The 15,101-nt window shown below is 43.0% G+C and overlaps 1 protein-coding gene across 1 annotated transcript in view; it reads right to left on the bottom strand.

The window, feature by feature from the left end:
• Fam171a1 (family with sequence similarity 171 member A1) overlaps positions 1 to 11,999 on the bottom strand; it is a 117,038-nt gene extending 105,039 nt beyond the window's left edge. Inside the window, exon 1 of the mRNA XM_046448364.2 lies at positions 11,820 to 11,999. Within this exon, the coding sequence (XP_046304320.1) occupies positions 11,820 to 11,916 (97 nt within the window). The 5' untranslated portion in view covers positions 11,917 to 11,999. The remainder of the gene's footprint in view (positions 1 to 11,819) is intronic.
• Between the last annotated feature and the right edge of the window lie 3,102 nt (positions 12,000 to 15,101).

Consider the following 15,101-nt stretch of genomic DNA (forward strand, 5'->3'; position numbering starts at 1 on the left):
ATTTTATTTTATTTTACTTTGGAGCAATTAAACTCCTCCCCTTGTGCCAAAAGAGAAAAAGGCATCTCATAAATCCCAAACAGTCATCCCTGAGTGACTGCTCTGCACAGGACCATATCCTTTTCAACCTCCAACTTGCCAATGGTGAGCTCAAACACGGACCAGGATTCTCTAACACTACTGGACTTTGCACCCAAGCCAATTGATGCCCGGAACCCTGGCTGGGTATAGCCCTAAACCCACACTGCTCTATTGAACATCCCTTAAGAGCCCTTGAGAGTTCTTTGTATGAACTCTTCTACAAATCTGGATGCCACACAGCACCAAGTTCCAAACTTGGCTCTTAGGAGATGCTCAGCAAATAACTGTTCAAGGTCACTCTCCGTGGATCAATGGTAAATAAGGACCACATAAGGGGGTATTTTTTTGCCTTTCTTCTTAAAAATTACCAGGACAAAGGGGAAGGAGAGAAAGGGAAGGGGCATAAGGATAGGAAAGGTAGTGGAACGGGATGACCATCGTTACCCTAAGTACGTATAAGAAGACATGAAGGATGTGACTCTACTTTGTATACAACCAGAGATATGAAAAATTGTGCTCTATATGTGTAATACAAACCGTAATGCATTCTGTTGTCATACATAACAAATCAAAATTTTAAAAAATTACCAGGACAATTAAGAACCCCATTTTATATTGGTAGAATACCACGATGATTAAAATTATGTGAAATTGGGGCTGGGGATGTAGCTCAGTGGTACAGCATTTGCATACCATGTGTGAAGCCCTGGGTACCATCCCTAGGACCACAATAAATAAATCAATAAATAGAAAAAAACTGTGAAATTATAATTTTATCCTCAAACTCATAAAATGACATAGTCGGAGGGTAAAGGCTAGGTGGCCTCCTGTAACACAGTGGATTATGCCCATTACTGTGTGACTTTGTGAAAGGGATGTACCTTCTCTGAACCCCACCTTCTTCTTCTATAAAATCAGAATGACATTTATAGTTCAAAGGATTGATGTGAAGATTAAATAAGATAATCTGTCAAGTTACTCTGTGTAGTGATAAGCACCCATCACATTAGCTAATTGCTACTGTTATTTTTTCCATGTCCAGGAGAGTCCTTGTCTCTATTACGCTGATGTAATGTTAAGTGCAACTGAGGTATTATAAATATTTATTAAATATTATTTAAATAACACGTAATACATATTTAATAAATCCTACTTAAATATTTATTATCTAAATAAATTTACTCCTCAGTTCTCAGAATCAAAATACAAAACTCGGCTTTGAATACAGTACTTTACAATAGCTTTTGATATTGCATAAACTGCCTCGTGTTTTTCTTCTGTGTGCCCACGCCAGGTTTCTAAAGTCTAGGGGCAAAAGGCGCAAGAAGTCACTTGCCCAGAACTCTTTTCCAGAATTCCCGAGAGAACATGCTGAGCAGTCTTCCACCTCCTCGACACCTCCAGTGGCAGGTGCCTCTGTCCACTGGAGATTCATGACCCATCCACTACACTAGGGCTGTGGCAGCAGAATGTGCACACCTTGTGTACCTGGTCTCGGGAAATGGATTCTGTCAAATGGCAAAAGGGACTACAGCGGTAATTAAAGTGAAGTGCTTCAGGAGATAGGGAGATTACTCTGGATCATCCCGCAGGTCCAATCTAACCACATGAGCCCTTAAAGGTGAAGGACTTTCTCTGGCTGTGGTCAGAGGCAGAGCAGATGAACAAACCAGAGCCACCTGACACAGGGAGGATGAAATGTGCTGCTGCTGGCTTGCGACAGAAGCCACAAGGTGACAGACTGTAGGTGGCTTTGTGGAACTAAAAAAGGCTCCTGGCTGACAGACAGCAGAGCAACAGGGACCCCAGCCCTGCATCTGCAAGTAACTGGATGTGGACAACTTGGATGAGTTTGGAAGCAGATTCTTCCCCAGAGCCTCTGAAAAGAACAAAGCCCAGCAGAAGCTTTGATTTTGGCCCTGTGAAGCTCCCAGCAGAGACTCTGAGCTATGCTGTGCCCAGCTTCTGTCCCATGAAAACTATCCCATGATAATGGGTGTTCTGGACCACTAAATGTGAGGTAGTTTGTTAAGGCCTCAATAGAAAACTAATGTATGGGCCCTGAAAATATCTCAAGCTCCCTACATGTCTCCCTGATTCTTCTTTCCTTCAAAGCGAAATATTCTCTGGGACTGGTCCATGTTTCATGAACAAGACTTTGAAACTACCCATTTAGCTGCTATCCTTAAAAAAAAAAAAAAACTCCCTGGACTTCTCCATCCACTGAACTCAGTTCAGCTATTCTGGAGCTGAGCCTGTGATGACCAAGGACAGTGAGGTTACTGTTGAAGGGTTCTGTGCACAGAGGCCTGCCAATCCAACCCCGCCTCACCAAAAGTCACAAGTGGATTACAATGTGGTAAGGATAAACATGTTCTCATCGGATGTGTCCAGCAGTGTCAACAGCAATCTCAAATCTGCTCCCTAGGACCAATGACAATCCTCCAAGGACGGCCAGGACAGCTCATAACACAGTAGGATCATGTCCTAATGAACTTTCTAGAGCCATGTCTTCATCAGGACAACCCAAGATCACCCTGGAAGCTGGAGTAATCAAGTCACAACAGCCCTTCCTTGAAACTTTTGGTCACCTAAAGGATCTAACTCTTTTTCCCATTGATTAAAAAAGAAATGTTAATCTGTCCCATTCTGAAATTTTGTTTCTGCCAGAGTTACTGCCCACAGAAGCTTTTTTATTTGGATCTAAATTTTGCAAACTCCTTCTTAACTTTATTTCATAAGAAAGCATGATCCATGGCTTGACCAAGTCCTCATCCAAATTACTAACAGAATATCATTAAAAGTGAATGATAACTATTAATCAACAACGAAATAATAAATTTTATTTAATAATAAAATATTAAGACCCAATATACATGGTTTTACTTCTCTGTTAAGACAAATTTCCATTAGAAAACATTCTATTTTGGCCTTCCTCTCTGAAAGGAGAGACTTAAGTGGTGCAAAAGAGCCACTCTAATACTGTCAGCATAAAGTGGCAGAGAGTGACCCTCATCCATTGAGACTGGGCAACTACTGCTATTTTTGAAATCAGAAGTCTATCAGTATGAATCACCTTATAGACTTAGGATAGTTTTAATAAAAACGTTCAGTGTCTTTCATTCAGCCATGTCAAAATTAGAAATCCTTCCCCCACTTCAAATTCAATCACTACTTAAATCTTGTGTGTGTGTGTGTGTGTGTGTGTGTAAACAAATAAAAATGTTCATTTGACTTGGAAATAGTTATGTGTTTCCTCATTAAACTTCTCTATTCCTTTGCAGTACAGCTTAAAATAAGACCAGCAAAATAATAAAATGAAACAATCTTCCATATACTCAGTACTCATTTGCAAAGTATCTGGTCCTAAGCCATCTTTTCCTGTGCTATTTGCTACTTCTCACTATTCCAAAATATCTTGGAGTTCTCACATTTGAGTATATCTTTTTACATTTTCTGTAAAAGTAAGGGTTCGAAACACTTGATGAATATATTAAATTTACATTTGATAATCTTATCTTTCCAAACAGATTATACAATATGAGAGAGCTTAACCTAATTGTCTCCATAATTATTATTCTGGGCACCAACTGAAATTGGAAATCATTGTAGCACAGGACTGCCCTATTTATGCTGCAGTGGCTTGAACATCCAGTCACCAAGAGGACTTCTTCTATCTAACCACTTTTAGGAACACAGGCGGACATGCTGCACATATATATACTCTCCTTAATAAAACATCCTGGTATTTACTGTGGGTGAGTCCTTGAAATGCCTAAAAATAAACACTACTGACAGTCAATAGCAGCTTTCAGCCACCCAAGCTTTGGTAGGTTTCATCTTGCGTAATTACATAAAAAGAACGTTAGTGTATTCTTTTATTTTTCTACTTGGACTATAAAACGTAAGAGGGTAAAAACTCTGAAATGAGCTTACACAAAAATATACTACCCCCTCCCCCTGATCATGTGCCACCTCTTTTTGGCTTAATAAGTAGTTTGGCACTCTGTCTTCATAGGGCAGATGCTATTGGGAACCTGATCTTAAGAGCAGAAAAAGGCTGTAGGTGAAGGGAAGTGAGGATGTACAAGAATGGTAAGAGGATCCTACCAGAGAAGATAATTTAAACTAGTGAAGAACAGGAGGTAAAGGTGGGAGAAGTCACATGCTTGAGGAAGACCAAGAGAAGCTGGAAAGGCTAGACTTACAAATTCATGCTTTATACTCTGGGTAAATGAGAACTACTCAAACATTTCTCTGCAAGAAAGAAAACTAGATAAAAGGGTGTTTGGAAAGAGAGAATGTGAAAAAGAGTCTGGGTCAAAAGAACAGACTCAGGCAGACAAGGGCTCAGGTCGACATGAATGAGGGTTGGGGTAGGTGGGGTATGTATGCTACTCCAACATGCGAGGAACTCAGCTACCAGGTGATTCCCTTCTCCACTGACTTACCTTTTTGCCAAAGCCCCAAAGTAAAGAAGGTCCTAGCTTCTCTCCATTCTTGAATTTATTTCTTTGTGGGAAACTCATGCCAAGCCAGGTCCCTATCCTTCTCCTTCCCAGGGACACAGGGTGGAATTCCACACTCTCTACTGATTCCCCAGGGACCTCTTCAGCTGCTGTTTGGGGACCTGCCCCAGGGTCAGCCTGTCTCCCTCACTTGTCTACACTCAACTTAATTCTTTTGTTCTCAATGAAAAAACCAAGTGATTGTTCTTTTCCTGTGTTCCCTAACAGGCTCAGGGTTGAGACTTATCCTTGGTTCACACACTGCACCTGCCCTTGCCAGCATGGGGCTCCTTCAATTGTTTAAATGGTGCCCGCCCTGGAGCTAGAGGGGCCCAGTTGCCTAAGAGAAGTGAATAAATACTGGGTGTGTTCTGAGCCTCTGAGACAACTGGGAGACTACTCAAGTTGGGGGGGGGGGCAGGGCAGGGCTTCCCCTAACAATTCAAGACACTGAGAGCTTGTGGTGACATCTGATCACCACTTTCTTCTAACTCGTTTTGCTAACAAGAGTTATATTTCAACAAAAATTCGAGCAAAGCTTCCAAGCAAGCAAGCTTTCTAAAAATATCTTTTGACAGGGGGTTCAAAAGTCAACCAACTTCTCTCTGCAGAAGTGAATCCAAACTCTAGAAGGAACATGGCCGAGTTGATGTACCTTGCTTATGAAAAGAAACACTGCAGCCCTCTGATCTCGTTTGAATGAAAAATACTTATTTTGGTAATCCCTTGAGGTGCTCCCCAAGGATTCATGTCATGGCTCCAGTTTGGCAGAATTTTGCTAAACAGATGCAACAACCCCATGCATTTTTTTCAAATGTTATCTTTAGCAGCTTGATTCCAAAAAGTAGTCCAGGCAGTACAGTTGTTATCTCTTTTTATAGTAGTTAGGCGTTTGGGTCTATATAGTTTCCAATTGCTACAATAATATATTACCAAAATTTTAGTGGCTTAAAACAATCTGACTTTATTATCTTCCAATTCTGGAGATCAGAAGTTCCAAATCAGTTTCACTGGGCTAATCTCAAAATGTTCACAAAACTATGCTTTCTGGAGGCTTTAGGGGAGAACCTGTTTCCTGGTCTGTTCCAGCTTCTAAAGGTGGCTCATGGACCTTTCCTCCATCTTCAAAGCTGGTGGTGTAACATCCTTTATCTCTAACTCTGACCCTCTGCTTCCATCATCACATATCCTCTGATTCTAACCCCTCTGCCTTCCTTTTATAAAGATCCCTGATTCTACTGGATCCACCCACACAAGTAGTTCAGAGTGGGCAGTTTTCTTGGTACCCTTGCACCAGAAATTCCCAAAGTGGGTGTCTATTGCCTAGGACTTTGCAGTTCAAAGTAATGATTTATTCACCACTCCTGACAAGAAATCATCCCATCTCATCATCTTTAACAGAATCATATCTGCAAAGTCTCTTATACCATGTAAAGTAACATATTCAAAGGTTATGGGGCCGGGTCCATGGCCCACACCTGCAATCCCAGAGGCTCAGGAGGCTGAGACAGGAGGATTTCGAGTTCAAAGCCAGCCTCAGCAAAGGTGAGGCATTAAGCAATACAGTGAGATCCTGTCTCTGAATTTAAAAAATATATATATAAACTAGGTCTGGGGATGTGGCTCAGGAGTCAAGTGCCCTTGAGTTCAATCCCCAGTAACCACCCCTTTCCCATAAAAAAAAAAAAAAAAGGTTGTGGGGATTAGGACACTGACATCTTTGGTGCCATTATTCTACCTGTCACAGGTTCTGTGTGCCTGGGCAGTACATTATCTTAGGTCAATTTACTTCTCTTGGCTGGCTTCTTCATCTTTGAAACAAGGAAAACAGACCTGGTCTGCAAGATCCTGCTGGCACTAAAATAAGCTATGTAAATGCACTTGTAAGATTATAGATTGTATGGACTGCAAGGCAGAGACAGGATTTAAGGGGATAGCCAGATTTTGAGTCCAATTAAGAAAATATGCTGGGCTAGAGAAGGGTGCAGGATGAGAAGTTTAAGGTAAACCTGGCACTCTGAATTAAAAGTGTCTATGAATATATATAAAGAAATAAAAGAGATACCAGCTAAAGGCAAGAGATGGCAAAGGTGGAGCTCCCCACATGGAAAGGTCTAATTACTGTAATCTGTAAGGGTTCATATATTTTGTGAGGGGTAAATGAAAGAAAAAAAGCAATTGTTGGCAGACTGACTTGAATCGAAGAGGAAGAGGAGCTGGCAAATACTTGATCACAGAAAGATGGAGTCATTCAAAACATGTTGGCCAAACTGCTTTTTTAAAAGAACTTATTAGAAATCTGTGGTAAGCCATTCTTATAGATCGTGGCCGCCATTAGAAGATGGTGCCGGCTTCCACTGTGGCCTGTGATAAACAACTCCTGTTTTTGGAGAGTTGGCGCGCAATCCCTTACCACCCTATGAGAGAGATCCACGTGGCAGCTTGGGATTGGTATGCGGGAGGCTTTATTAGGCTGTGCTTGGGCGCTGGGGGGGGGGGGTGTCACTAGAAGATGATACATGAAACAAGGCCTGAATAAACTGCTGAAAGAAGAATCCTGTGTCGTGTTTTCCCTTGCCGGCGAGGGGTTGCGACAGAAATCCCTTTCTAAAGTGGTAGTTGCCTTAAATTTTGCCTATTTGCAAATTTGGGTTTCAAAATATTAGGCGTTTCTTAATAGAGGGCATGAATTGGGTCAGAGTGTAGAATTGCTTTTAAAAACAGTTATTTCATACACTTAACTGATCTACTTAAAGCTTGATTTAAAAAAATATATATTCAGTTCCACATTTGCTGGAACAAAATAATTTAATAAGAATTGTGGTGTTCAAGTCATGAAGTAGTTGGTAAAAATCAAGTGAAAATGATTTGTTTACAATATTTCTCTATAACTTGATCAAACTGTGTGTGTATAAAAATTTCCACTAAACATGTTTCACAAAAAGTACACGAGCTGGTTGTCATCACAAATCCTTTCATCTAAATCTCTGAAATGTTTATCTAAGTTTTCCTTCCAATATACATGTGTGATGCCCAACTGAATTCCATGTGCTTTTTATTAAAACTAGTAAATTAGTACTTACTAAAATTACTTAGTATTTGCCAACAATGATAAAGTTGTTAGAGTTTGATTTATAGAGATGTACAGACATACCAATATTAAAAAGAAGAGCTGATTGAAACTCAGAAAGCCATTTGACAGCTATTAGTTTAGAAATTCACTCCATAGCTGGGCAGTAATATACACCTGTAATCCCAGCAGCTCAGGATGCTGAGGCAGGAGGATTGAAAGTTCAAAGCCAGCCTCAGCAATTTAGCAAGGACCTAAGCATCTTATTGAGACCCTGTCTCAAAATAAAACATAAAAAGAGCTGTGGATGTGGCTCAGTAAACGCCCCTGGTTTGGATCCCTGGTACTGAAAAAAAAGAAAAGAAAAGAAAGGAAAGAAAAAGAAATTCACTCAGGATTTTTCTACCTTTGGTTAGGATTTTAAGCTAGTAGCCTATAAATTACAAAGTATTACAGAACAAGTAGGATTACAAATATAATTTATTAACTGGGCACAGTAGCCCACACCTATAGTTTCAGCTACTCAGAAGGTTGAGGCAGGAGGATTACTTGAGCCCAGGAGTGTGAAGTCAGCCTAGGCAACATTGTAAGACCATGTCTCAACACAAACAAACAAACAAACTATAAAGTCATTTCCAAGACTTTGTCAGAAATCCCCTAGTTGTTGCAGTTGTTTCTGCATAGAGTTGTCACATCTGGCTTTCAATGATGCCCCAGTGGCCTCTGTCAGTCTAACTTCTCCAGGTTCCCAAGATGCAAGTTTTTTGTTTAGATGGCATGCTCTTGGGCTGGGCATGAAGCTCAGTGGGAGAATGCTTTTCTAGCATGCAAGAGACCCTGAGTTCCATCTCTAGCACCACAAGGAAAAAAGAAAAAGTCATGCTCTTTGCTCTTAATATAATGTCAGCCTAAGTCACGCTTGTTGGCTGGACCTTCTAAAAGCCCTCCATTCATGGCTTCAGTCTTTCAACTGATCACAGTGGTCTAATAATTGAAGTTTGAGTTTGGCAAAGAATAGAGCTCTTGGAGAAAAGAGTGGTAGCCAATCATTCACTCAAATGTTATGACAGACTGTAGCTTTTCTGTAGGAACAAAAAGTTTACACGTTATTGCAAACTAGATAATAGCAACAAAATAAAGATGGAAAAATAGAAGTCTGAGCATGAAGTCTTTCACCTAGTACTGACCTTTCTTTTGGCAAGTAAATAGTGTTGGGCTTCAAAAACATATCCCTATAGAGTACATCTACACAGCTTACTGCTCTTCAAGGAGAGGCCCCTCTCTATCAAGCTCTCTCTGTGCAGCTTTGTAAGACATACTGAAAGTCAAAGTTAGTCAATACTTTTGAATAACACTTTTTGTAAAATTTCCACAAAAGACACTGTAAACACTTCAGAGCAACTCGTCTAGCCACTTAATAAAAACACCCAATCATATTCTTCATATTAATGGTATTAATCACATGGCCACTAACCACTGCATTGGAATAGCTTTGCTGACTCAAAGCAGCTACAGTAAGAGAATCTAAAGCCAAAACTTGAATTTTATCTTGAATATATAAACAGCAAAGTAATGCCAAGAAATTTGGCAGATGTTGGTTTCTCCAGATGTTATAATTTTCACTTAATAAAGAAGGTATCATTTAGTCCCAAGAATCTAGTTGGAATACTAGAGTGTATGGTTTCTATACATTTGAGATCTTTAAGTAGTTTGACTTATGTGATTTCTAAACCCTGTTGGTATACAAAGTGTGTGTAACGCCTGTTCTAAATCTAATTCAAGTTTGTTTCTACAATACAAAAACAAGTCTTACAAATTAGGTTTTGGAGAAAATACATTGAACTTTCCTTCTTAAAATGCATGCTAACTATGATAATCTCAGGTTGCACTCTGGTATACACATTAGCATCTCCAACCTTTCATCCATTCAGCACTACCTGAGCCCCAACTATGAGCAAAACAATCAACAACCTTCTGTGAAAAATGCAGTGTCCAAGATCCAGGGGAACAGAGAAGACATGCATTTTAAAACTATTAGAAGAGAGTGATGGGCTGGGAAAATGACTCAGTGGTAGAGTACTTGCCTAGCACTGGCAAGGCCCTGGATTCAATTCCCAGCACTGGGGGGAAAAACATAGTGATAAATATCAAGATGCTTTGAAGAACTCAGTGGGTTGAAAGCAACCATATGTGTCAAAAGAGAAATTGTCCATTCCCTGAATAATGACTAGCCCCAAATTCAGATGGATGGTGAGATCCTGACTTCTGATATAGCTCTTGGGCTCAACACCTTAAAAAATTTACCTTTACTCTAACTAACAAGTCAATGAAGTAATCCAAGGGGAAGAACATTCCAAAACATCTGAATCCCACTGAAGCCATACCATATACTAAGATATTCGGCCAAGGCAAATTCTCACAGGTTGACTGTTTTCCTCTCCACTTCACAGAATCTTCCATTTCTGAGGGTTTAGCAGCAAGGATTCAGTAAAGCATGATCTTAGACCTAAAATCTAGTAGGTTTTTTGGTGACTTTTTAAAAAAGAAATTGGAGCCACATATTTCTCAATTTTATAAGTGCACAAACAATATTTCCATATATTACTATTTCCGATGACAAAAATCCAACCTGCTCTTTAAAATAATGGCTTCATTGAGGCAAAAATATCATATTCACTAAAATAGCTGATTCAAAAGAGCAGTAGGGTATAAATGAAAGAGGCTACGATTCAACGCTGATGATCTAATGTCATAAGCATTCATTTCCTACATGAAAGACATATGGGTCCTTTTTGTACCCTGTCAATGTCCCCCTTTCCATAATGTATTGCTAAATTTATACACATATCATAATGGTCATTTTCTACCATAACTCTAGAAGAGCAATGCATTTGAGAGATGCCAGCAAGTGAACAGTCAAGTGATGGATACAAAAACCTTTAATTCAACATGTAGGTAAGAAACTAAACCCAGATTGTGGAGAGAGCCTCCCCTCCCTGTCACAGTATTAGGTCCAGGCTTCTCTGGTCCTGGCACCAGGAAAGGGTTAGCATGAAGAAAAAGGATAAGGCAGGGTCCCAGCAAGAGAACGCTGGTTTGGAGTCCTCCTCCTCCTTCAGTGTGCAGGTCCAACTTTGCAGGCCACACACCCCAGCGATCTTGGGGGTCTCATGGCCATAGGGAAGAACCTTTTGGAGACTTGAGAGGCCCAAAGGCGCCTGGATGCAGATGCTGATCCGAGGGCCTCAATCTCCTTTTCTAAAGGCCAGCAATAGAGAAGCACTCGATTTTATCCCCACTAAAACATGCCAAGGAAGCTCCGGGGTTTCCCCCCAGATAAATTTATATGTAAAAAACAAAAGACAGTCTTGTAGCCATTCTCAGAGGCGACCACATTACTCCTATGGCTGGAAAGCAGATTTGCAGAGGCCAAAGATTAGACAAAAGGCAAGAGCTGGAGACACACAGAAAAGGATATGATTTTTTTTTTTAAGTGATTAGGGCCTCCCAGTTCCAATATTTTTCTCCTCTTCGATGATTTCTAGGCCGCTGAGCAAATCCCTAAAGGTCTGGGAAAGACATCAGATAGGGAGAAAACCCCGAAACTTTCCCAACTGCGGCAGGCTGGTGGAAGGCAGCAGCTGCAGACCTCCGGGTCCTGGGGCGCAGGGGGCACCCCGGAGCGGCGGCCACCCGCTGCCCGCCACAACAAAAGGGCCGAGCGCAGCCTCTGAGCTGGGATTCTAGGACCCAAGCCCCTAGTCGGGAATGGGGAGCGGCGGTGACGAGCCCTGGGCCGCCTTCTTCCACGGAGAAGGCGATGGAGCCGCGTGTCCCTATCACCGCATAAAGGAAAGGACGTTCGGTTGCATCCAGACGAGCCACCAGCAGCAGCAGCAACAACAGCTGGTGCCACCCGCACCCCCGCCCGCCCCAGCCCCCGGGGAGCATCTGCCCGGCGGGCCCCGCGTCCCCGGGCGGCGCCGCCCCCTCGGGAGCGCTGCGCCGGGACTGCAGGCCCGGCGGTGCCGCGCGACTCCGGCACCGCTCTGGCTGCGGGGGCCGCTGCCACTACAATGCAGCCCCGAACCCTCCCGCCGCCGCCTCTGCGCCAGGCCCTGCGCGACACAAAGCCCCCGGACCCGCCGCCGCCCACCGACCTTGAGCTCCGGCGCCGGGCTCCCGCAGCGTCTTGGTGACCGCCTTCCAGACGTGGCAGCCCAGCAAGCAGAGCAGCAGCGCCACGGACCTGCTCATCTCCGCGCCGCGGGGCCGCGGGCGGCTCGGGCTCGCTGACCAGCGGGCCGGACAGCGGCGCGTCACGGGCGGCCGGGCGCCGCGCCTCCCTCCATGTTGCCTGCTCCGCGCGCGCCGGGCCCGCCGCCCGATTGGCCGGGCCCCGCAGCCCGCGGCCGCTCCCTCCTCCGCGCCCCGCGCCGGGTTTCCCCGAAGAGCCGCGGCGGCGGCGGCTCAGCCAGCTCCTTAACCCCTTCCTGCCCCGCCCCGCCCCGCCGCGCCGCCCGCGGGAGGCGCCCAGGCCCCGGGCCCTTGGTGCCACCTGGCGGCCGCCGCGCCGCGGGAGCCGGGCCTGACGCCCCTCGGTTTCAACCCCCTCGCCCCGCCTGTGAACGTCCTGGCTTCCCGCGACATTCTCTTGCTCAGAGCCCCAAACGCCACCTTTGGCATAGAGTCAACCCTAGCACCCTCCTTCGCTGCAGCACGGGAGAGAAAAAACTCCTTCCTGCTAGGGCGGAGGTCTTCGTGTCACACCTGGTTACCTGTGTGCAGTCCGAAGGAAGCATTTGGGCCCTAGGTGTGACCTTCCCGGTTTGCGGTTTGCTAAGTATAACTCCATCCTACAGCTATTCATATCGTGTGCCCTGGGGTAAATTTGACACCCAACATTCAAGGTCAGCTGGAACAGAATCCCTAAACCTGAATCCACAGTAGTAGCCCCGCAGTAGCCTACTGTGGATAGATGAACAGCTTCAGGTTAAATTGTGTTTGGATATTACTAGAAGGCTGGGGTAGGGAGGAAATTTTCATTTATTGAGGCCCTGGGCGCTCTCCCCCTCACCTTGTTTTACTGTGCCTTGTTAAAGAAAAAAATATATTCAATGACATTTGTTAAAGGCTTCCTCATGGAGACCTCAGGACTAATGTGATAAATATAGGGACTAATGCAATGGAATTTGGAGCAGGGGAGGTTGGTCTCAACTCTTGAAAACAGCATCCACAAGTGGGAATTTATAGCCAAGGATCAGGGTGGGAGTCACTGGATGGATAGTTACTAAGAGGAAATATAAGTGGTATGAAAGAATGGGTTCTGGCTAAAATTACCTAACAGAATTCTTGCTGAAGACAGGTCAGGGTGACCAGAAGTCACCTGGAGGATGGTGGAGGATTAAACCTGATCAAACATGGAGGGTGATCATGATATTCAGGAAGGGGTGAGGAGTTCTTGTTAAAACTAGATTATATAAAAGGGGCACAGATAGACCCAGGAGATGATTCAGCACCTGACTAATGTTTAATCAAGCAAAAAAATCTTTGTCAGCTTTCACAGTGTAGAGGTAGGAATTCCCATTCACAGGTGAGAAAAGAAAGGCTAAGGAAGCTTAAGGAATGCACATAGCTGGTCAATGGAAGAGGCAATATTCGCATAAAATATCAGTCTGACACCAAAGTTGAAGATTTTCACAAGAACCTCCAGACTATTCTTAAGCCTAGTTTGCCCCTATCCCCACCCAACGTCCCTTTTTCTCACCCTGGTCTGTATGCTTCTCCCCCATATAATCCTCATGTCCAAAGATCTCTCTCCACAGTGCTGCAATTATACTCTGACCTCTGCTGAGGACCGAGGCTCTGAGGAAATCCACTACAGACACAGAGTCTGCCCAACATTGCTTCCAAAAGACTGGGCCAGAAGGAGGGTCATTACTGCAATTTTATTAATTGAACATTAAGGCAATGGCAGGCACTGTACCAAAAAGAAAATGAAGGATGGCACTTACCCGGTTGGCTTATAATAGACAAATTATTCTGATACACAATAAAAACTAGGTGGAGAAGCCCAGATGAGTTTTATAGTTACCTCAGGACTAATACCACAAATCATGTACCTGCACAAGGTGGCAGGTAGTCAGGAGGGCAGAAACCCCACAATTAAGAACTGATTCCCTCCTTCTGACTCAAGTGTCAAGGTCTTACCATTATTCCAGGGTCCACCTCTCAGGCATGGAAGGAAATGAGTGGGAGGACCATACAGTTTAATTGTCAACTCCAGCTTGGGTGCTAGGCCATGGGGACACAGAGTCTAGATTAGCTAGATGGCTTCGGGGAGGATGGCTTCACAGAAGAGGCTGGTCCTGAGGTTTTCAAGTCACTTTCCTGGGGTAGAAGGCTGCTTCTGAGAGGAGTGGCATTAAGCTCATCCCAGAGTTGAGATTTCTCACTAAAAGTCTTTTAAGGAATCCTTTGACAGGATGTTGGCTATAAGAGACAGGACCAGCCTAAAGAAAATAATAACAATTATAATCAAGAACCAGATGATTATTAGGAGAGCACGTGTCTCCTACAAAACTCTAGGAACTAAAGTGTCAGGTTTTGTGAAGAAATGAAGAAAACTAGTATTTGGGGGTTCCTCATATATGCTCTCACTGGACTAGAAATATTTCCTCGTAACAACTTGGTGATATTATTTTTATCTTATAGATGAACAAACTGAGGCTTATTAACATTAAATAATTTACCCAAAATATATAGTTCTAACGACAGCAAGTTTCAATTCCCTACACTATGCCACTTTTAAGAATAAATATGTACATGACTCAAGTTTATCTCTAGTTGTGTCCAAGCTGTTTTAATAACTTGTTTTAGACCCAGGAAAGTCTAAATCTAGTCAATAATATGGTGCTCATATCAGTTTCCTCAATTTCATAATGTTCTATTACATAAGACATTTCAATTGGGGGAAGCTAGTGGAACAATACACAGGGCCTCTCTGTACCATCTTTGTAACTTCTTATGAATCTATAATTATTTCAAATAAAAATTTTTAAAAAGAAAAAAAACATATAATTTTTTAAGCCTTATTTTTCCCTCAAAATACAGGTGCTTGTGATCCTAGTGTGGAGTTCTTAAACTTTTAAAGATGGAAGAAATCTTAACAAACTCTGAATCATTGGATCCGAGTACAGATGCTTGGGTGTGATGGATGTTGTTATTATTATTGAAGGGGTATCAAAACTTTGATGGATAGCATAGTCCTTTAGGAAGAGTTTATGTACCTTCACAACAACATTCAGTCATATATAGTTTCTGAACCACTGCCCCCATCCCATTTTGCAGATGTGCTTGTGAAACAGAAGTTAAATAATTTGCACAGTACATCCTGCAAGCCAGTCTCTAAGCCAAGAAAAGACTGGGCCCCAAGGGGCATT

The sequence above is a fragment of the Marmota monax genome, unplaced genomic scaffold, assembly GCF_021218885.2.
Source record: "Marmota monax isolate L192 unplaced genomic scaffold, Marmota_monax_Labrador192_F-V1.1 WCK01_AAM20220418_F8-fsc00066, whole genome shotgun sequence".
Taxonomy (NCBI): Eukaryota; Metazoa; Chordata; class Mammalia; order Rodentia; family Sciuridae; genus Marmota; species Marmota monax.